The sequence below is a fragment of the Ambystoma mexicanum genome, chromosome 4p (assembly GCF_040938575.1).
Source record: "Ambystoma mexicanum isolate Mex_15411 chromosome 4p, UKY_AmexF1_1, whole genome shotgun sequence".
NCBI lineage: Eukaryota > Metazoa > Chordata > Amphibia > Caudata > Ambystomatidae > Ambystoma > Ambystoma mexicanum.
Window position 1 is genome coordinate 303438388 of NC_090927.1, and position 23747 is coordinate 303462134.

Sequence of the window (23747 nt, forward strand, 5' to 3'; positions counted from 1 at the left end):
AAGTTAAATAAAAGTTTTTTTTTTCTTTTTAAACAGTCTCATTGCAGTAAAGGATTCATTATTTATCTTTTCCAGATTAAATAAGCAAATCTAAGGCACAACTCCTTCTCTATTATTTTATTTATTTATTTATGTATTTTATTGGGCATTTGTAAGGCGTTTATACATCAAGGAAATTATGTTCCAAATCGCCCACAGAGTAAGGGAAGTGAACAAGGGAAACAACAAGACAATGAAAAATGCAAAATACGGAATGCGGTCTTACTAGGCCTTGTGAACATTTGGATTGTGCACGTGCAGGGAGAGAGAAGGGACAAAGGAAGAGGGTAAGTGCTAGAGGTTCACAGAGGGGTGACGTGCTAGGGGGGTAAGGCAACAGGTAAGTGCAATAGTGGTTGCAAAGGAAACAAGTGCCAAGTAGTGACCACAAGATAGAGGAGGGATCACCAGCCCAACAGTATGTGCAGACCTGTGAGGCAACAGGCCAAGTGGCGCTCGAAGGCAAGTTTAGGGGGAGGGCGGCTGCTGCGGGCAATCGGACAGAAGGCCAGGACCCAGAAGGACACATAAGGGCACAGGCCACCAACCAACAGTTACTGTTGTGGATCAGCACGGGAGGGAGTGAGGAAGAGAGGAAAGTCTTGAGGAGATCAGGCGCAAAATGAAGACAAAGGGGGAGGCTTTTCCAGAGGAGGGAGCCAGCTGAGGAGAGGGATTGGCCACCCACTCTCTGCTTAGAGAAACGCTTGAAAAGCAGAGAGTTGGAGCCAGAGGAGCGGAGGGATCTGGAAGGAGAGTACTTGGTGAGAGCAAGTTGCAGATAGTGTGGACCCCAGCCCCAGATAGCCTTATGGATGATGCAGAGGGATTTAAATTTGATCCTCGCAGCAACTGAGAGCCAGTGGAGAGATTTTAGGGCTGGAGAGCTATGGTCCCTGGGCTTAAGGACAAGGATAAGTCTTGCAGCCCTATCCTGGATTAGCTGGAGGGGGCGGATAGAAGGAGGTAGATTGAGGAAGAGGCTGTAGTCCAACCTGGAGAGAACCAGAGTTCTGGTGACATTGAGCTTCTGGGGGAAGTAATGGGAGGATGCCCCTGAGTAGGTAGAGTTGGAAATGGGCCTTCTTGGCAAGGTCCAAGATGTGAGGAATGAAAGGGCGAGAGGAGTCGAAGATAACTCCCAGGTTTCTGGTCTCAGAGAAAGGAGAGGGGAGAGCCCATTGAGAGTGGCCAGAGTGAAAGGAGAAAAGAGGGAACAGTGGTTCTGATAGGAAGAATCTCAGTCTTGCTGGCATTGAGAAAGAGGTCATTGGAGGTACACTAAGACTGGATAGCGGACAGTCAGTCAGGGATGACAGAGGAGGTTAAAAGAGATGCAGAGGGTTGTCTGAAGAAGAGTTGGGTGTCATCTGCATAACACTGAAAGTGTGGTGAAAGGGTGGCGATAGGATGAGCAAGAGTAGCGAGATAGATGTTAAAGAGCCAGCGTGAGAGGATAGAACCTTGGCGAATGCCACATGTGGAGATAGAGATGGGTGAGGAGAAAGAACCCAGGGTAACCTCGGAGGGACGGTCAGTGAGGAAGGCAGTCAGCCAGTCCAGTGCCCGCTACAAGTTACCAAGGCTGTCGTGGAGCCATTTTATGAGGATGGAGGGGTTCACGGTGTCAAAAGCGGAAGAGAGATCAAGTAGAATGAGTACAGCAGGTGTGTTAGAATCAATAGATGCAAGCAATTCTTCACAGGTGTTCAGGAGAGCAGTTTCCATGCCTCTGCATGCTCGGAATCCAGATTGGTGGTCATGCAGGCAACCAATGAGCTCAGTATGCCGGGACAGTTGGGGGAAGACCAACTTCTCCAGAAGTTTCATAAAGGAAGGGAATGACAGAGATGGGGCGGTAGTAAGCCAGACATGAGGGGTGGCCGTAGGCTTTCTCAGGAGGGGGCGCACAAGAGAGTGCTTGAGGTAAGAGAGAAAAGACCCAGTTACAAGAGTGATTGCAGTGGTCCGTGGGTGCAGGGGCAAGGGAGCCGATGTTGTCCTTAATAGTTCTGGAAAAACAGGGGGGAGACCTATTTGGAGGAGACCTTCATAGAGAGGACAACTCTAGTGACCTCATCCGGTGTGATGGGAGAAAGAGTGGATGAAGGAGTCGCAGGTGCCAAGGGTGGCAGGGGGTAGAGGAAAGGGGAGGATGAAAGAGATCTCAGAATGTCCTGAGTTTTAGCAGTGAAGTGTGTGGCCAGTGCAGTGCAGAGGGCCTGGGAAGGAAGAGACGAGGTAGAGACTGCAGATGGATTGGCTAGTTCTTTGAGGTTTTTAAGAGGTCAGCCATGTTGTTAGAAGCTCCAGAGATACAGGCATGGATGTGAGCCCTCTACTTGGAACAGATGGAGAGATGATATTGCCTTTGGAGAAGGCAACAGGCCAGTTTGTCAGAGGATGAGCTCGATGTCTGCCACTTCCATTTAGCAGCTCTGAACTTGCGTTTCAGGGCTGCTAGATCAGAATCATACCAAGTGTTACACTTGGAGACCGGTTTCAGGAGGATCCTCATGACAGGGGCAAGAATATTGAGAGTGTGAGTGATAGTGAGAGCTAGCTTGTTAAGAGCAGAGTAAATAGTGGAGTCAGAGGTTGGATGGGGGAGGGTAGGTGGAAGCAAAACCAGAACTGACACTCGTTTCATTGGACGGATGTCTGCATATGAGGTTGGCAGAGCTGGGGGATGTTCAGACAAAGGGCCTAGAGGTCCCAGGTGGGAGGAAAGGATCAAGTGGTCAGACCAGGAAGGAGGGTTAGAGAGTGGGGGAGAGAGCAAGAGATCAGAATGGATGATGGCATCAAGAGAGTGTCCAGCCGAGTGGGTCAGGCTGGAGGGGAGAATAGAGAGGGAGAGAGAGGTGCAAAGATCACGGAAGAGAGTGGAGGCCATGATTGAGTCTAAGTGGATGTTGAAATCACCCAGAAAGATGAGATTGGAGGTGGAGGTGAGAAGAGAGGAGGAGAAATCTGCCCATTCTGAGGCGATAGGGCCCGGGGGCCTGTAGATAGTAGCAATGGTCAAAGAGGAAGTGGGAGAGATGCCAAGCTTGCAGACCAGGCTTTCAAAGGAGGAGTAGGGCTGGCTACACCAATGCCAGTGCGGCTGGTTCGAGGCTTTGAGATGATCTTGTAGCCATCAGGGAGAAGAGAGCCAAAAGCAGTGACTGAGCAGGCACTGAACCGCGTCTCGGTGAAAGCGAGGAGGTCGAGGTAACGGTCTTCAGGGAGGAAGCAGATGTCAGATGACTGTGGCCCCCTACTATGTTGCTCTTTATTCTCAATAGTGAAGGTGTCCTCTTAACATACCCAGGCTTCCTGAGGCTGTCTTCCTCCATCTTTCTGAGGCACTCTCTCTTGGTGATCTACCCACTGCTCCTTTCCTGGTTGTTAGTCTTAACAAGCACGGTATTGGGACCAGAAGAGTTGTGTCAACTTGGTAATTTATCAAAGGAGGCCCTGTAGGAAAAAACAAACCGATAAAAACATGAATTAGATAGAAGCTATATAAACAAATCTAACATTAATTTGTAGCTGATCAAGTACATGAGTTAAACAATCAAAGGATGTATGTTATCAATACAGAGTATTCATTGGACCGAAATGGAAAAAGATCGATTTAGAATGACCGCTCTGTGACTGCACAGAGCGCTCATTCTAAATCGATATGTCAGCCCCTGCTGCACACAAGTGCACACATGGGCTGACAGGCTGTCAGGTGAGTGTCTGTGTGTACCTGTGTGAGTGTGCTAGAGAGCGTATGTGTGCGGATTTTGTGTTGTGGTGGGAAGGGGGTGTGTGGGGAAAGGGGAATTTGGGGATTGAAACCCCCCATTTAACATGAAAACCGGCGGGAGAGTGTGGGGGAGGGGAAGGGGTCATCTTGGGGAGGTGGCGGGGGTGGGTAGGATGTGATATTGCCGCAATTAAAAGCCAACACAAAAACGGGCGAAAGAAATCAGTCTTTTTTTGTGTTTGGTCTTTTAAATGCACTAATATCACATAGAACCTATAAAGTAAGTAGAAAGCAGAAGTTTGTTTCACTGTTTTTTCATAAAATGTTTATCAACCTTTTTTTTTTTTTTTTAAACTTCTTTTTATTATTCAGCGTGGCAGCAACAAACAAGCGAACAGCATGAGGCGTTACAGCATGAATACCATATAAACATTGTAGGTGCACAGAGGTTATTACACAGAACATCACAATCCGTGGGTACAATCACAGTATGGACTGGGCAACAGAAGCCCGCAACAGGGGGGAGGACCCAAGCCGGTGGGGGGAAGAGGGCGGGGGGGAGGCGTCCGGTGTCGCACTCAGATCAGACATGTAAGAGCGGAACTTAAGCCATACATTTCTAGGTCTGGAGTGGGCAGGTTGTATATGGGACCAGGCTTCCTCAGAGGCCGAGGCCCAAGTGACCGCCCTCAGCCATTGAGCGTGTGTGGGGGGCGAGGGGCGAAGCCAACAGAGCAGGATGGAGCGCACCGCAAGCAGGAGACAAAGGCCGGCTAATTGTTTGGAATCACGGGAGAGAGCTGGGAGATCGTGAAAGAGACATACCAACGGAGAGGGAACAATGGGATTGTCGAGAACCGCAGACATTGTCGAGCAAACTGCATCCCAAAACTATGAGAGGCGAGGGCAGGACAGAGTCATGTGGATGTAGTCAGCGTCGTCATGATGGCACCTAGGGCAGCTGGAAGGGTGATCCCTGGACATGCGATGTAGTCTGATCGGGGTGTAGTGAAATCTGTGTAGTACTTTGAATTGAATGAGTTTGAAGCGGGAGTTAAAGGATACTCGATGTGTGCGCTCGCATAAATGTGCCCAGCGTTCGTCCGAAATCTCAACACCCAAGTCCGCCCCCCACAACCTCCTCAGTCTAGCGAAATCTGCGATAGATCTGGACTGCAACATTGTGTATAACCTAGAGATTTTACCCCTTGTGGGCCCGGGGGAGGTGAGCTCTTCAATAGCTGGGTCGTCCGGGGACAACGCAGGGAACATTTGGTAATTGCGTTTGAGGGTCCTGCGGAGGGATGCGTATTGAAGCCATGCGCCCTGGTCACTCCTCAGGGGCAACGGGAGATCGGGCCATTCAACAAATATACCCTGGTCAAACACGTCACGCAGCAGTTCATAGCCTGCGTCCGCCCAGCGGCGCACCGTGCCCGGTGGGACCTGCGGGACCACCGGGAGGAAGTTCCAGAGGGGGAGGTTGCCGTGAAAGGCGTATGTAGTTTTGACTAGTTTCCACATCTTTGCCAGAGCAAGGGAAGTGCAAGCGACCGGACTCTGTGAATCCAATGCCGAGGGGGTGGGGTGTATCACCAAGGAGCGGATATCCCGGTCACAGACCGCAAGCTTCTCAAGTCGAACATGCGGGGGAGGGTCAATTGTATTAAACCAGTGAGATGTGTATTGGATTTGGGATACCAGCCAGTACTTGAGAAAATTAGGGGCACCGAAGCCCCCGTTAGAAATGGGAGTAGATAAGGTGTCAATTTTAAGGCGGACCGCTCCCGAGTGCCAGAGAAAGGAATTCACAGTGCGGGTCAAGTCCCGGAAAAAGCCCTCCCCCGGCCACAAGGGTATGTTAGTGAACCTGTAAAGCAACTGGGGTAACACCACCATCTTCAATAGCCCTATCCTGCCTGCCAGTGAGATTGGGAGCCTGTCCCAGGCCCGGACCTTAGCCGTCAGGTGTGTGAGATACTTCTGATAGTTTTCCTGGAAGGTCAACGCCTGTTGGCGAGTCACCACTATACCCAAGTAGGTGAATGTAGACTGAGCCCATGTGAAGCCCAAGGTATCAGGAGGAGGGAGAGTGCCTTCTGTGAGTGGGAAGAGAGTGGATTTTGAACAATTCACTTTGAGACCAGATATTCGACCGAACCAAATGATGTCCTCCAATATTGGGGGTAAGTTGATGGAGGGAGAGCGGACAAACAACAATGCATCATCCGCATATAAGGACACTATGTCCGCCTGGCCCGCAGTGCGGAGGCCTCTGTGAGCATGAAGTTGGCGGAGCATGTCAGCGAAGGGCTCTATTGCTATAGCGAAGATCAGGGGCGAGAAGGGACACCCCTGCCTCGTCCCCCTGGCAATCTCAAAGAGAGGGGAGCAGTAGTCGTCAGTGCGAACCCTGGCCACCGGGGAAGAGTAAAGCAATCTGACCCAGGAGAGAAAGGAGGGGTCAAACTTGCAGCTTTCGAGAACCCGCCTTATGTACTTCCATGAGACCGAGTCAAACGCCTTTTGCATATCAAGGGTGACAGCTACTGCCTGCGTGTCAGGACTGATTCTGTTAATTATGTTAAATAGGCGCCTCAGGCACAAGGAGGTGGAGCGACCGGGGATGAAACCCGCCTGATCTGGGTGGATAATAGATGGCAGGAGGGGAGCCAACCGGAGCGCCAGGGCCTTGGCATACACCTTGACGTCACAATTTATGAGTGAAAGCGGACGGTATGAGCCACATTGCAGGGGGGATTTGCCTGATTTAAGTAGTACTGTGATTGTAGCCTCCCGGAGTGAAGGGGGGAACACGCCGGACTCCACAGACTCCTCCCAGAGAGCTAGCAAGTGAGGAAGCAGCTGTGACTTAAACTGTTTGTAAAATTCGACCGGAATACCGTCCGAACCGGGGGCACGCCCCGAGGATAAGGAGTCAATAGCGTCCGACAGCTCCTCCAGTGTGAGGGGGGAGTCGAGGGAGGCCGCGGCTTCCGGGGACAGGGCTGAGAGAGGGAGGGCACCGAGAAAGGAGTCGATCTCCGCCACCGGCACCTCATCTGAGTTGGAGTATAGAGTTTCGTAAAATGTAAAGAATTCCCTGTTGATGTCTTGCGAGGAGACAGCCATGGAGCCGTCAGGTCTCTCGAGCCCGATTATGTGTGGGGACCCCGTCTCATGACGGATCAGACGTGCTACAAATCGACCAGGGCGCTCTCCCTCCCCATATCTCCTCGCCATGCCAGGACTATCCAAAAACCTTTGTTCGCGATCCGCGAGGGATCGAAACGTGTCTAATTCCGACCCTATGTCAGCCAGGTTGCTCGAGGTGGAGTGAAGTGAGCATGCAGCTTCCAGGGTAGATAGTCTGGATTCACTAGCAGCAAGATCCCTCCGGATTGACTTCAGGACCCCATTCTCTTTGGACAACGCGATCCCTCTGATATAAACCTTAAATGACTCCCATAGAGTGGCTTGGGTCTCTACCGAGCCCGTATTAGTCTCGAAGAACTCCTCAATCGATCGATCGAGCTCGGAGCAAAACTCCGGGTCCAATAAGGACAGGGGTTTCAGCCTCCAGCTACGTGTCCGGCCAGGATCGGGACTCCAGCCAATGGTTACAGTGACTGGAGAGTGGTCAGACAGGGTTCTAGGGAGGATCATTAGTTGTATAACGCTCTTAACCAGTTCGTTGGAGATCACCCATCTGTCAATGCGGGAATAGGAGTCGTGGACTGAAGAGTAAAAAGAGAACACACGGGAGTCCGGGTAAAAGAATCTCCACCATGGCGAGACGGGGCAGAGATGATAGTGCAGTATAGGCTGCCTTAGAGAGTAGACGGGGCCTGGATCCAGATCTGTCCAGGGCCACGTCGAAAATCGTGTTGAAGTCGCCTCCCCAGAGGATGGGGACCAGGGGGAAGCCTTCAAGAAGGGACGTGACATGTACAAAGAAGTCCGGGTCGTCCAGGTTAGGGCCGTAAATGTTCATCAGGACCACCTCCCTGTGTTGAAGCGTAGCATGGAGCAGAACGTATCTGCCTTGAGGGTCTATTTGTGAGAAAATAAGAGAAAACTTGAGACTTTTGTGAATAAGGGTCATGACCCCCCGGCTTTGGGTGGAGAAATCGGTGAAGTATCTATGGGGGCCCCAGGTTTTGCCAAAACGCATACACTGTTCCGTGCGGGCATTTGTCTCTTGCAGAAACAAAATCTTGGACCCATGACGCTCGGACTGCAGCTGGAGCTGTCTCATTTTTTTGTAATTTCCCAACCCACGTACATTCCAGCTCATAAAGGTCAGGTCACTCTTGGTCACAGATACAGTGGTAATCGAAAGAGAACGAATGTCAGTACCCAACGGGTCAATTTCAAAGTCCTGCAACACCAGGCCCTGAGCACCACCTCACGGCTCGCCTTCGCTGCCAATGCCAACTTTTTAACATCAAAAACCCAAACATGTCCCACCCCCACCCACATCCCCCCCAAACAGAGGGATGACAATCCCAACCCCCCTCAACCAAAACCAAACCAAGGGCATCAACGCCTGGGGGCCTGAGGGCCGGACAAGCCGCCGCAGTCCGGGCCGCGGCAGATCTAATAAGATAAGGGGTGCCCACAGTGGACCTTAACAAATGACTTGGACAGAGTTCTGGCACGTGGTGATAAGGCACACATTTGTAAGAATGAACACAACAAGCAGATTCCGAAGTAGAGGATCAGGTAACCCCGATACGGGAAGGTGGCCTCGCCCGGCCCCTCCACGTCGGGACAGAAGGATAACTGCAAAAAAGTGAGGAGAGGGGAGGGGTCAACCAGGGAAATGTTCGTCGATGAACCTGGAGGCCTCCTCCGGGATCGTGAAAAAAAACACCTGGTTGGCGTGTTCTATGCGGAGTTTAGCAGGGTAGAGCATGGCGTATTTGACTGAGTGGTCCCGCAGCCTGCGCTTCACAGCCTGAAAAGTCTTGCATTCGCGTTGGACAGCCGTGGAGAAGTCCGGATAAAGATGAATCCTTGCACCATCCAGTAGTAGCTCCCCTTTGAGCCTAGCTGCCCTGAGGAGGGCATCCCGGTCACAGAAATTCAGCACTCGGGCTATGATGGGCCGGGGTGGAGCCCCAGGTCTGGGTTTAGCCGTCAGGGCTCTGTGTGCCCGCTCAATAGCGAAGTGTGGGGAGAGCTTGGGAGAATCCAGGAGCGAGACCAATGTGGGCTCGACAAAGACCTCCATCGGTTCGTGCACTTCGTTCTCGGGAACCCCGATAATGCGGAGGTTGTTACGCCTCGATCGAGATTCCAAGTCCTCGTTCTTCTTCTCTACCTCAAGGACTCGGTTGGAGAGAGCAGTGACCTCGGAGCGCAGGGCTCCCAATGCATCCTCGGCGGACCCGACCCGTGTCTCGACTTCTGACACCCGGCTGTCAGTCCGCTCGATGTGGGCCTTAATGGAAGATATAGTACCGTTCATGTCATCCAGTTTTGAGTGGAGTGCGGTGAAGCCCTCGCGAAAGAAGTCCATCATATTTTGGGATTCCGGTACTGCATCGGGTGGAGGTGCGGCTGGGGTCTGCTCATTGGTCTCCCAGGACGATCTCGACGCAGCCTTAGCAAACATGTTAATGGAGCTCTGTTTCCTCATCCCTCCCTTGGTCATCCTGGCGATGTTGGAGGTCAAGGAGAAGGGGGGGCCCACGCCCTATACCCCCCGAGGCAGGGCGCAAAGTATGGTACGAAACAGGGGGGGATGCAGGTGAAGCCGTGGCTGTGAGTTCGTGCAGATGTGAAGTTGTGGCCACCAGCGCAGGCCACAAGGTCTCAGTCAGCCCAGAGAGGAGCGGGGAGAAGCGTGAGGAGACCACAGGGGTAGCAGATCCCAGGGTTTGGGGCGATGGCGCCCAGCGAGCAATGTGTGAGCCTGGACCCAGATATGGGTGGCCGAGAGCAATGAATGATGGGGGGGCGCCTCCCGGCACAATGCCCACGTGGTGGATAGGCCGCAGCCTCGTGTACAGTGGTAGAAGACAGGTCAGGCAGCCGGTGGACTGAAGATCCCGGGCGGTGCAGTGACGGCAAGATCACTGTGGCCCCCCCCGAAGGCCACCATGGAAGGAGACACCCGCGGCCCGCAGTAGCCAGTGGAGCGGGGGATGAGAGAGATTCCGGGGGGGACACCAGGACAGATGCAGGCCGGGGGCAGCACCAGCCGCCGATGGGCCCAGAGGCCGGGGGTGTCGGCGGACAGTCCTCAACACCGCGTGTGGAGGGGGTGAGGCAATGCCGCCACCCAGGGCAAGTCCGCGGGGGCCTCCCCGACCCACGTACCTGGTGGCCTCAGGGATCCGTTGCGCCGTGTGCGTCTCCCGGGCGCCGAAGTCCTGTTGTCGGCAGGGGGGGGTATCCCCGGCGATGTCCAGTAGAGCGGGCGTCCCCACAAGTGCGCCACTCGAGCCAGCAGTGCGCGGGCTAAAGACGTGTCTCAGCCGCCCCCAGTTGCGTCACAAGCTAGGGGGGAGGCGGATCGCCACCCGGCAACCTGCACCCGGCCCCAAGCGAGCCCCTCCGCTCCGTTAGAGGACGCGTTTCTGCGCGGGAGCGCTGCAGTCGGGTGGGGGGATGGTGCGGCGGCGTCCAGGAATCCCGCTCCGGGGATCCGATTTCAGGCGAAATTCGATCCACAGGGTCCTCAGGGTGGCAGCTTCAGAAACGCGTGATCAGCGATCGGCTCTCCGGCGTTTAAAGGTGCCGATTCAGGATCTCGAGATCCGCCGGCTCCGGAGCTCGAGACTCAGGCGGCCATCTTGTTCGGCGCTCAACAGCGCCCCCTATCAACCATTTTAATGATTTTTATGGGATATATTTTACACTGGAAAAATGCAATTGGAGGATATTTATACAGTGGGGCCAGTTTAGGAACACAAACAACAATAAATACTTTAGTAAAACCACAGATTCTTACAGACTGTTGGTGAGTCAGGCTAGAGAATTGCGGAAGCCAAAATGTACAATTGCAGTCACGCCTCCAGATAAGTATGTATTTTACTGCCAAAAACACAAACCAATACTCCCAAGAAAGAACAATAGGGAGTACAAATACAAATATAAATATCTCTGTCCTTTAGGTCACCTCCACTACTCAGGTGATATAGTCAGAACTGGGACGCAAGTATCTTCCACAAAAAGGACCCCTGCTATAGTGCTGCCTGATGTGAAGGCAGCATATAATAAAACAAGACACCATTATATTTATAGACACGTAAAATTCAAGTTTGGATACCTTCTATTGTACTACCTGAAAAAATACAGAGATGCCACAGCGCACTAACTTTCAAAGTCTCAGATGACTTACTTATCAGATGGTGTTTACTGAATTAAACACAGCATAAGGCTTTCTCATAGAAGGACAAAAAAAAAAAAGAGGGCATCTTTAGTTCAAACTTCACTAGCATGAGACCAACTGAAAAGTGCTTTAGTAGAGCATTAGAAACACATGCACCCTGAGACAGAGGGTTTGGATTTGAAGCTCAACGAGGAGGAGGGTTTAATGGAGGGCAGCGTAGGTTTGGAGGACAGCCACAACAGTATTGGACATGTGGGAAAATGGGTTACATTTCACGCGTATGCAGAGGTAGGGGAGGGGTGCAACAGAACTAGCAAGCATCAGATCCAAGGGCGTGGGACAGTATACCCTCCAACATATAGCATGGAGCCACCTGGATATTATGCCCAAGATCACACACGGTATCAGGCACAAGCGCCACAAACACAACAGGCGCAACAAGGGGTGCCATCCCAAACACAGTAAGCACCCACACACACACACACACACACGCACAGCAAGCCCCAATGCAGATACAGCAAATACCAATGCGGACACAGTTTCTACCACAACAGAATGCAATGAACCATGGAACGTGAACATATTGCACCTACACCTAGAATAGGGGGTGACCGTAGTGGGAGGTAACCCTTTCACCGGAACATGACTGGACATGTATCCACAATAGGACAGCCTACAGAAAGACTTGATGTGTTCCATCCTATTGAATACACCAGACCCAGAAGAGGAACCGAGGGCCAGGGTGACTAAAGGTGACAAAACTATTTCCTACTTAGCAGATACGGGGACGACTTAATCTTTTATTAAAGAGGGAAGGTTCCCAATGTTAGGCATTGCCATGAAGGCACAAGGATTTTCTGTGGTGACAACCACCCTTTTACAGACGCTTTACCCATCACCCTAGGAGAAAACAATATGTCTATGCCACTGTTGTATTCTCAAAAGACACCACTGAACATATTGGGGCGAGAACGGACAAGCAAATTATAAACATGACGATATCATTTACTGACCAGGGTAGTATGTTCTACCTTAGGGATCCATTATGTGAATGTATAAGAATTCGTAACAGCATTTTATGGTCAGGGAGCACAAATAGAAGTGCCATTAAACCTGCAAGTATTCCTTTACGGGGTACACATACTGTTAGCATGGCTTCTAAGAATACAGGACAGACTACTGAGGTCACCCACAGAATTTTTCTTTCGACCAGAAGTACCCAGGGACGTGGAGGAAGGACAGATAATTACAGTCGAGTTAGAAGCAGAAATAGTGATGGAAGACAGAGTAATTTTACACAGAGCTGATAATGAGGGGGCAAACTGGAGAACAGTGATAGCTCTTAATGAGGGACATAGATGGACTGACTTAAAACAGATGAAAGCTTGTTTACAGGTGACAACTCAGATGACGAAGTGATGTTTAATAAAAGTGTCACATATCAAGTAAAAACAGGAGAATGTCACTATTAAAGAAAGTACTGTCCTTTCTCCAGGAAGATTTGGCATACTTACCAAGCACATTGTGAACCAGCAGTCCATATGACGTTAGTCTATTGAAAGGAGTGGGGGCAGTCAAAATTAAATTGAAGCAAGGAGCTATTTTACCATGAGTAAGACAATGTCCCATGTAAAAAGCTGATGAGGGTATTTATGAAACTATTGCAGCATTAGGGCGACAAGGGATATTAGTGCCTTCAAAATCCCTGCGTAACACACCTGTGTATCGGGTAAAAAAAAAAAGCGACCAGAAGATTTATCCAGGACGTACGCCCCCTGAATAATATTCTTGAGGCAGAGTGCCGATTGGTTCCAAACCGTCACAATATTATGTAACATCCCATCCACAGCCAAATATTGTACAGTGAGTGATTTAAAGAATGCTTTCTTTTCCATCCCCTTGCATGAAGAGTCGCAATATTTGACCTTGTTCACTTAGTGCAGAATTAAACTAAAACATACTCCGTTACCCCTGGGGTACTGTGAATCCCCCCCAGTCTTTCACTGAGTGCTGCAGACGGACATGGGAAATTTACAACTTGACAGCACAGAAATACAATATGTAGATGATATTTTAGTGTGCAGCAACACAAGGGAAGAGTGCAGGAGAGACTCAGTAAAGCTAATGATAGTATTGGCTGAGAAAGGGATCAATGTTGACAAAGAGAAAATGCAATATTGCCAGGACGAGGTCTTATATATAGGCCAGCTAATATCAAAAGAGGGAGGGAAGGGGACACCTGAAAGAGCAGAAGCAATCATGAAGACATCCAAGCCAGAGACAGTGAAAGGATTACAGCAATTCCTACTTAGCAATTACTGTAGGGTGTGGGTTTTCGACTACAACACATATGTAAGGCCACTTTTAAAAGGACTGAAGGAGGCTCAGAAAGAAAACAGTGATGTAGCCTGGAAAGGCGAGATGATAGACGCCTTTGATTAATTAAAGCTAGCAATTAGCACAGCTCCTGTGTTAGGGATCCCCGATTACAATGAAGAATTATTTTTATTCTCCCATTGAAATGGAGTAGCGATGACGTCTGAACTTGAAAAAAAACTATCATGGGACACAAACCATTAGCATTCTACTGTGGGATTTATATTCATTCAGTCATGAGAGTCATTATCTCTGTGAGCAAGCATTGGCGGCAACAGCCTTTGAGATTGAGAAATCTACCAGTATAACTATGGTCTGCACAGCTACATTATACGTTGAGCATGCCCCATTTGCCATACTTGAAAAGCCCAAAAGCACATTGACTACACAGAGAGCCTCCGGTTATGAAGTAATTATATCAAACACATTGATTAAAATGGTCAGGTGCTGAGTTATAAATCCAGACAGATTTATAGCAGAACCAGCAAAGGAAGGAGATAATGTGCACGATTGCATTAAGTACATGAATACCATGATGAAATACCACATGTCAAGGAAAGGGGGAATAATTCTCTTAATTGACGGTACGTTGCCAAAGACCAGAGGACTAGCGAAAGGCATAGTGGCACAGCAGTAGGGAAGGCAATAGAGAATAACAGATTTGAGGCAGTGACAAGTGCAAGATTGCCAGAGCATTTCACAGCAAAAGCAGCAGAATGGTAGTGCTGATTTTGGCACTGGAAGCGTACGAAGAAGAGGTGGTGATGGTGTATTCTGACTCCACCTATGTGACATCAACAGTACATGCAGGACTGTCACGTTGGATGAGGAGGGGCTTCCTTATTTATTTTAGTCTTTGTTTATTGCCGTTTGCAAGTTACAGTTTCATCATTATAATAACTTCTGCAGTAGTGGAAATGGAGTTATCAAGTCTCGGCTATTTCTCGCAACTGGTGAGACGAGCCAATATAACTAAACAACAAAACAACAAACATACCATACAAGTAGGACTCTTTGCTTGGTAGGATGTGGGTCAGTCTGTTTATGTAGTGGCAGTAATAATGCTAGCAGCGCTGGCTTACAGAAAGCTTAATGCTAGACAACGTTGCACTGGGCTGCAAAGTCTTGCCCATTTTGTTATATGCAGAGCCTTACTGTTAAAATTTCTGCAAGTATAGTCTGGCAAATGCAGCAAGTCTTGGGTGTCAGGCGAGTGGTCCATTACATTACTGAGCGTGTTTGTGGCAGATTGAGGACCCATCAGCAGTTAGTACAAACTACAGATGACATTCGGTGTAGAGTCAGGTTCAAGTCTGGCCTGGGTTAGGGTGTTGTCGAGGTTTAGGTGACAGGCAGTCTGCAGGCTGGGCTCCCTGACATGGTGTGCTGGGGGAGTAATCTTGCTAAGTCGTTGTATGACTAAATACCGTTGGTGCATCATGGTGGTTTGTCATCTGGTGAATGGAGCATTGCATCTACTAATGCTTTCCAGGCCACCAAGGCATCAGCAGGATTCCCCTCCAGTGTTCATGGTGAGTTTCCTGAGGCCCATTTCTCAGCTTCCCTCCAAATGGTAAAATCGTGTAACCAACGTTTGTACTGGGGTTCCTTAGGGGATTTCCACTGCATTGCAATTTGCATTTTCTTAAGTATACATGCCAAGTCCATGAATCTAACAGTGGGTTTATGTTTACTTTGTCTTGGATACGTTACCAGTAAGCACTATAGTGGGCTCCAGGAGTATCGAACAACTGCCGCCGCCCTGCAGGCCTGTTAGATTTGAAACCAAAGAACATGTGTATAAAGTCTGCCTTTTCTTAGTGGCATTGGGGGCAACGGGATGAAGCTTCGGTGTTAGATTTAGCTGCCCTGTAGGGAGTCATGTATGTGCAGTGTAGCACATTCAATTGGAGCAACTTAAACCTGGAATTCCGGGACACCTGTTTAGGGGAAGTAAGCGCACGCTCCCACTCCGAGTCAGTTATGTCAGAACCCAGATCTGCCTCACACTTTTGTTTTAGTTTTGGGTCGGTGACGCCAATGCTTTCGGCAAAATTATACAAGAGCCTCGGAAGGACTGTCGTTTTAAGGGTGTTGATACGTCCAAACCATGAGATCGTCAAGGGCCCCCAGTCAATTAACTTATTCTTAAATTTCTCCAGCAGGGGCGGGTAATTTGCATGATAGAGGTATTCCAATTTTGAGGTAAATTTTATTCCCAGGTAGGTAATGGAGCAGTCTACCCATCTATAGGGAGAGGTGGCCTTTAGGTTGCATAATGCTGGGGTCGATAGAGTGAGATTGAGAATTTCGGTTTTGGAGGGATTAACTTTCAGGCCCGCCACGCTCCCAAACTGTGCCAATTCCACCTCGAGAGCCGGAATGGCCGTGCTTGGACAGGAAAGAGAGAGTATCACATCATCGGCAAAGGCTGCAATTTTATGTGGTTCCCCTGCGAAGGGGATTCCCGTTATTAGGTGATTAGAGTGTACCGCTTGGAGGAACGGTTCCAAATGGAGCGCATACAAAATCGGAGAGAGTGGGCATCTCTATTTGGTACCCCTTCCAACAGGTATCGACTCCGATAGATGAGCATTCACCACCAGCCTGAGGGTCAGACTTCTATAGTTAGCTCTGATCCTGTCCATGAATTTAGGGGCGAAGCCCATCCGCAACATAGCTGCGAAGAGGAAACCCCACTCCACCCGATCAAACAATTTCTCTGCGTCTATTGCCATGAGGAGAGCGGGGATTTCTCTTTTATGGACCTTCTCTACCAGATGGGCCAGCCTCCTGACGTTGTCGCCAGTTTAAGAACAACTTTCGCCTCCTCCATGGTTTTAGTGACTGTGCTGTCCCTACCCATTTGATTGAATAATTTGGTTAGTATGGGAATAAGGGCTTCCTTATGGCGCTCATAGAATTCTGCCATGTAAGGGTGGGCAACTCTCTTATGGCGTCCCTTACTTCACCCTCCGAGATATCCCTTTCCAGAGCTTCGCTCTCTTCCTGCATTATGGAGGGTAACTGCTCCGGGGAGTCAGACGAGTATAGGGCGGAGTAGTAATGCGTGAGGATTTCCTCAGTCTTGGTAGTAGTACCCCCACCCGCATCTTAATCCTGGTTATTATTTTCCCTGCCTGGTCCTTGCGGAGCATCCTCGAGAGCAGTCGGTCGTCCTTGTTGGCTTTGATGTAGTATTTTTGCCGAAGATACAACAGATTCCGCTCGACTGCCAGAGTCTGAATCAAGTCTAGTTGGCCCCGCACTTTTCTATACTCCCGTTTCGTGGCCCGAGACTGATTTGGCCCCATTTTGGCCATTATCCCCCTTAAAGCTTCCTCTAGGCGCGCCTCCTCTAATCTCAGCTCTCTGTCACGTCTCGCCTTGAGTCCTATAATGGAGCCCCACAGGGTGGCCTTAAAGGCATCCCACCGGACTTGAGGTGTTGTGTCCTCTTCAGGATTTTCAACAAAAAAGCGAGCCATTTCCTCGTCAATTTCGCGGGCCAGTACAGGGTCTTTGAAGAGGGAGACAGGGTAGCGCCATTTCCACAGCCCCACTGGTCTGACACCCACCCTCAAGGATATGGACAGGGGGGCATGGTCCGACAACATCGTAGAGCCCAACGAGATGTCCAACACCCTCCCCAGCAGATTGAGTGATACCCAGATATAGTCGATTCTCGAATGAGAGCAAAAAGGTATGCCCCCCGTCTTCTCCCCGAACCCCCCGCCAGGCGTCTACTAGGGTCAGATTGGCGATTTTCTCCTTCAGGGCCTGGGAAGGATTCCCCTGTGGGCCCCCCCATCCCGGGAATCGATCCTTCGCTGGGTCCCATGCCAAATTGAAGTCACCAGTAAGAACTATTGGAGAACTAGCAAACTTCTCTAATTTCAACAAGGCCTCTTGGAGGAAACCGTCCTGCGCAGAATTAGGGGCGTATAATGTCGCCACCGTAAACTGGGATTCATTCCCCTCAAGAGAAACCCCAAGGAACCTCCCCTGGTCATCCGCTGTCTTCCCCGCTATACGTATGTCCAGCCCATCCCTAAGGGCCAGGAGGACTCCTGCTTTCTTTACCGTTTGCGTCGCCTGCAACGCCCTGGTATAGCCCCAAAACATGACCCTTCCCCTGTCAGCTGTTCTAATATGGGTCTCCTGGAGAGTAACAATGTCTGGCATTTCTCGCCTGATATAGCGCTCAACCTTCTTACGCTTGATCGGTGAGTTTAGGCCGTTGATGTTGAAAGATAGTATCGTCAACATGTGCTGAGTAGATATATCATGTCAATAAACCGGAGAAAAAAGTATGCCAATGAGATCAGCAGAGCGGGTGGCAATTGCTAGGTGGACTTTCGTTTTGTAACGCTCTGCAGAGCTCCTGAATGCCTTGTGGACCCGAACCTCTCCCAGACCCACCCTGCCCCCCCTCTCCCTCCTCTGTGGGAGTGTGGGACGACTGACCTCGGTCCCCCTCGAATTAAACCCTCGAGAGTCGTCCCATCGAATGCTCCCGAAGAGTTCCAACGAGGGATAACCCAATCCCATTCCAAGACACCAGTTCCCGGCCCCCCCGCCCTCTAAAACCTGCACCAAGTTAAGCAAATAAATCCAGCCTAAACAGTCGAACTTTCTCTGCTGTCGTGCCCACCCCAGACATCACACTTCTGCCCTTCCAGGCTTTGTACATGAGAAATCAGCTCTGCAACCCCAGATCACCCCCCGCAAGCTGATTCTTCGGGAGCGACTGGGTCGCCTTTTTCTTAGATTTCTTGGAATGGGCCGTGGACCACTCCCAATCCTTCCAAACAGCGTTATGGGGTGACGGCTGGGGCGATGGCGGCGGGCCCTCGTCTTCAAGGCCCAACAGGGCAAGACCTTGGTCTCATGTGGTAATCCTGTGAGTAGATCCTCGCCATTCAAAAGCCAGGCCAAAGGGGTGGAGCCATCTGTAACGCACCCTTGTGCTCTGAGATGGGAAAGGACTGGGCCCATTCTCTGTCGTTTGTTTAACGTTACTTGAGCCAGGTCCTGATATAACGCGATCTCCGTTCCATTATAGGCGATACGTCCAGCCTTCCGGGCTGCTGCTAGGATTCGCTCCTTCACAGTGAAGCTATGCACTGCAACCAGAACATCCCGGGGCCTAGCACCCGGGTCCGTACGTTTAGGGCCCACTCTATGAATCCTGTCAAAGACAATGTCATCTGGGCCGGGCCCCTCTAGGACACTGGTAAAAATGTCCTTCATTGCTTGGGGGAGATCTTGATCCAGGGTGGTCTCGGGGAGGGCCTTTATCCGAATGTTCGAGCGCCTAGACCCGTTTTCCAGGTCCTCGACCTGGAGTTCCAAGTTATGAGTGGCGGTCGCCAGCGTATCCAGAAGAATCTCAGTTTTCCTTGCATCCTCGGTAATGTTCTGGATCGCCCGCTCATTTGTATCGACCCTTTCCTCTATCTTATTAATGTCCCTTTTGATCTCCTGGAGGCCTTCCGCCAGATCCTCCCTAAGGGCGTCCATTTGCCTTTGTCCCGCCGTGGTGATCTTATCCACTTTGTCGGCTAGCAGGAGCTTCAGCGCTGCCTGGTTGATCCAGCGCATTCACGTCCGCCGGAGGGTCCGTTGCGGGGGCCTCGGTAGAGGACGCTAGTTGGGTCTCCTCTGTATCCTTGGCCCATAGCTTAGTGAGAGCATTGTCCTGAGGTCTCCTAGGGGGGGCTTTGAGGTACCTGGGATCTCCGGGCTTGTTCTTAGACATGCTGCCGAGTGCTTGTGGTGGCGTGATCAGCAGCTGGGGCCCCGGATCCCCCGCAAGGCCAGACGGGAGACAACCAGCATCGTCCGAGCTGCCCAGGCTCCAGGACCCCCGTAGGCCCGGCTGGATATAGACTGATGCAGTTCCAAGGCGCCGAGGGTCCGATGCTCCCCACTGCGCCCGCCACACCTCCACTGGGCCCACTGCAGACCAGATGATTGGAGGAACGCAATTTATGGTGCTAGGCTGAGGCTGATTGGAGCACCCAAGGAACTAGGAGGCTGCGCAGGAACCACCAGGCCACCCCAGCCGTTTCCAGGTCGTGTATTTGCCTGCACCAACCAGTTCAAGCAGAAAAAGGGGGAAGGTAGGGGCCCTGGGGACCCGCAGCGTCAGCAGCAAGAAGACGAATGGCGGGAAGCAGGCAGATCCCAAGTTGTAGCGGTCCAAGCAAAAAAAAATAAAAAATTTAAAAAATAAATAAATGAATATTGCTGCCCAGGGCAGAGGGGCGCCCACCACTCGCCTCCCCCCACCGGATTGGTGGGCGTACCTGTGCTTCTGGGGGCGACAGCCTCTCCTGCCCCCTCTCCGGCGAACGCTCCAAGTCCCGTCGGGTAACCGGGGATGGGCAGGCCCCTCCGCTCTGCCCAGATGTCAGCGGTCGCCCGGGCCCCCAGCCGCCAGCGGGCGCAGAGGCAAGGAGGAGCCTTCCAAGACCACCTCTCCAGAGGCGCGGACTGCCTCGCAATCCCAGCGGGCGGCAGGGCGATGGTCTCTCCCTGCCCCGCAGCCGGTGCGTCCCATGTATGAGGCAGATGCTGATGCTGTGCTCCGATTCCCACCGGGGCTCCTCGCGAACACGGGCCGTCTATGAACACTGCTTGGCCCTCCGAGCGCCACCGGGAGAGGCACAGACAGCCCGGACTTGCTTCTCTACTGCTGGGGTCCCCCATCCCTGTGCTCGGTTGCCTGGCGTGGGCTGCGCCGGTGAAAAAACAAAGGAGTCGGGTCTTGGGGGGCCGGAGGTCAGTGGCCGCAGTGTTCAAAGCATCGCGGCCATCTTGGAATCCTGAGAGGGACATTTTGAAGGCCACATCCGTTAGTGGTCCGATAGGCAGGTGCCATGGCGGAATAGGAGGCCTAGGGTTCACAAGGCCCAACTTTATCACCAGGGGGGAATGGACCAACATTGTGCGGCCCATGTATTCCGTGCTAATGATCTCTGGTAAATAAAGTGTGCTAGACATCTCAATGCACCTGACCAAATATTTTGATGATTCAGCCCATGTTACTAACAATATGTGGTACAAGTACATGAGCAAAGTGGGGAGAGAGACGTCTGAAGAGAGTTGTTTTGCGTGTTCCCTCATCCCCTATGCCATGAGTGCCTCCAGAAGGCTCTCAGCCACAGAAGTGTCTGCATTCACAGCATATTGCATCACATACCTTGCACTATGTATGACCCAACTACAATTCCAGGGGCAGACAACCTCTATAGAGGGGACTACATAAGCAAATTGTCCACAGGAGGATACTTTTATAAAAACAAAAGTACACCATGATAAATGCTAACAGACAACACAAAGTAGTAAAATACCTACCTGTGCACATGAATGCGGGAGGGATTCAAATAGAAGATAAAATGATGCAGTGTAATGATGCGCAAGGAAAAGAAATACCTGGGTGTTGGAACAGAAGACAGTTACAAATAAAAGGACACATACTTACGGCAGAAGGATTATGGAAGGATTAATAGGTTGCAAAGCATAAGCGCTCCTAGAGCAACCTGAACAGGTTGTGCAAAATGCTAATAAAGTATCCCTCGAGGAATGCCTCAAATATACCAAATTGCTCACCTGAGTAGAAGATGAAAGAGGACCAGTACCCATAATACCTTTGAAAAATGCCACCCTGTGCTTCAGAAATAATGTCACAGTGTGTGTTGGAGCAAACCCAAAGTGTGGACATATTTTCGACATACCAGGCATGAAAATAGGAACAGCCATGATAATGGACCACTATTGGGCCTGTGGTTCCAAAGCTTACATGCATTATCCCCCAAATTGGAGGGGGCCTATGCTCCTTGGTAGTAATAAATGCACCAGCCTTGGTAGTACCCCAGGGTGAGGTGCAGATTGGTGATTTCCCCAAAAGGAACACACAAAGAAGACACAAGAGGGTCCTCACACTTGCACGCATGAAGAGGAGCAACTACAACTCAATGGGCCTCATTCCGAGTTCGGAGGTAACCACGCTGCTATTTGCGGCATGGCTGCCTCCGAACTCGTCCAAACTCCGGCCTGGTGAATGGAGTAATTACCGGTCCATTCCGAGGTCGGAGGGACCGGTAATTCCCCATTCACCAGGGCCATTCCCCATTCCCATTTGAGCCCCCATAGGGCTCAATGGGAAGGCGGCAATAACGGTACCGCGTTATTGTTCCCCGGAGTCCCTTTGCGGGTCTGTGATGCTGGAAATGCATCGGAGGGACAGGGCCTCCGTATCCTTGTCCTTTACTGCTTTTTATCGTGTGTTCTGTCGTGTTTTCCGCACAGGAGTTCATGTGGGACTCCTGGCGGTGCAGCTCTCTCTCTTTTGGTTTGGTGAACGGACCCGTGGGATACCCTTATGGCACACATGGGCAGGGGTACAACCCTGTGCCCCTAGTGTATGTTTTTGGGCACCTGTGGGTGGCCCGCAGCGCAGGGTATGGGCTGGTGGCAGTTCCATGCTGAAATTGACAGGTCCTCCAAAATCCTCCATTTGGGGATACCCCGGCACTGCCATTGGGATCCGTTGATTCCTGATGGAAAACAAGATGGCCCCTGTGGCCTCTTGCTTTCTATTCCCCATTACCTTGTTTTACAAAGTCCTGGGAAGCCCTGACTCTGTCCCTTCCCCCTGACTGACTGTTGGGTGGAAGTGCCATATATGGTGTTGTTGTGAAGGCCCGGCCAGACTGGCTGGAGCCTTCCCGGTGATGTAGGTTGTGGGTACCTCCTGTGGGTGGGACCTGGGTGAATAGCGTGTGTGACGAATATGCATTCTGTGTCATGGGCGTCTAGTATCTGGTGGTTGACACAATGACTGAGACAACCCTGCCCGAAACCGGTATGAATGCAGCTTGGAGTGTTGAATGGCTCGGTACTTGTCCCAATACACATAACTTGTTGTGAGTGTCTGGAGAGAAGTGAATGGCCTGAATACCTTGTGTGCCTGATTGGCTGCCTGCCTGCACGAATGCCCGTAGTCGTGATTGGATGCTTGAGTGTGACCCAGCAGAATGAATGGGAGATCAACAGTATATCTGGGGACCTCTCACTGCTAGGAATCGTGTTCAGAAGCTGAAGTCCACTACGACGAGTAACTGGAGTAACTGACGCTTGACCTTGAAGCCCTGCTGGACGAGAAGAATTGCTGTTGCTCTCCTTCACAATCTGAAAGCTGCTGTGCCTCCAAGTACTGACCCAGAGAGGACCTGGTAAGGCGCCCTCTTCCCGAGCTACGAGGGACCATCGTGCACAGTTGATCTTTGCCAACGCTCCCTCGTAGACAGACCTTCGACAGGCTGCCGACCCGATACGGGGACTGCTGGGGAACTCCAAGGAGAAACACTCTGATTGTCGTCGCCGACCGGAGCCGCCGTGCTCCCGTTTGCCTAAGAACTTCAGTTGATCATCGGACGCTCTAGTCTGCATCGTCACCTGCTTGTCTCCCGCTGGAGAAGGCCTGACCGTCAACGCGCCGAGGAGCATCCACCGGTGGGTTTCCCGCCACCTAAGGACCACAGAGACGCTGACGACTCGACGCCCTTGCTGGGTCACAGTTCTTCATCATCTCTTTGCGGTCCAGAACTATCGTCACCGAGGTGCCCCACACGCCTCTTCCTTGCAGGACGCCAACGCTATGTCGTCGACGAGCACCGCTAGGAACGAAGCTGCCACTTCCCTGCCGTAGTTCACCCTGTTCACCGTCGGACGTTCGACGACCCGTGACTCCTGCCTTAAAGGGAGGGCACTCAAGAAGGGCCGTCGATTCCCCGACACCGAACGCCAAGTTCCCCAACACCTCTCGACGATCCGTGGCTCCCGCCTGAAAGGGAGGCACTCAAGAAGGATCGGTCGACGCATCGTCGGAGAACTCTACTCCACCAGGTACATTGGGGGGGGGTAAAACCTTAATAGGAAGAAGTGAGACTATTGAACATATGGACTGGGCTTGTGCGATATATCCTTATTTTACAGGTTGCCCAGGTGGGGTGGGGATCTCCACACATAACTGTGTCTAGGTAACGGGGCCAGCATTCTGCCTATTGTTTCAACCATCTTACGTTCCTGCCCATCTCTATTGCTGGTTTCCTCGTTATTAATCTGTGTGACATTTTAACCGTACAGTTGATGCACTTTAATGAGATTCGATAACATTAGTGGTACCACTTAAGAATTGTATATATTTATCATCATTGACTTCCGAGTACAAAGTGCGTTATT

The 23747-nt window shown here is 51.1% G+C and overlaps 1 protein-coding gene across 3 annotated transcripts in view; it reads right to left on the reverse strand.

The window, feature by feature from the left end:
• Positions 1-23747, reverse strand: part of LOC138453216 (protein FAM228B-like) — a 530008-nt gene that overhangs the window by 456872 nt on the left and 49389 nt on the right. For all 3 annotated transcript variants that reach the window (XM_069605859.1, XM_069605858.1, XM_069605862.1), the window contains one exon: positions 3352-3501. In XM_069605859.1, the coding sequence (XP_069461960.1) occupies positions 3352-3380 (29 nt within the window). In that variant the 5' untranslated portion in view covers positions 3381-3501. The remainder of the gene's footprint in view (positions 1-3351; positions 3502-23747) is intronic.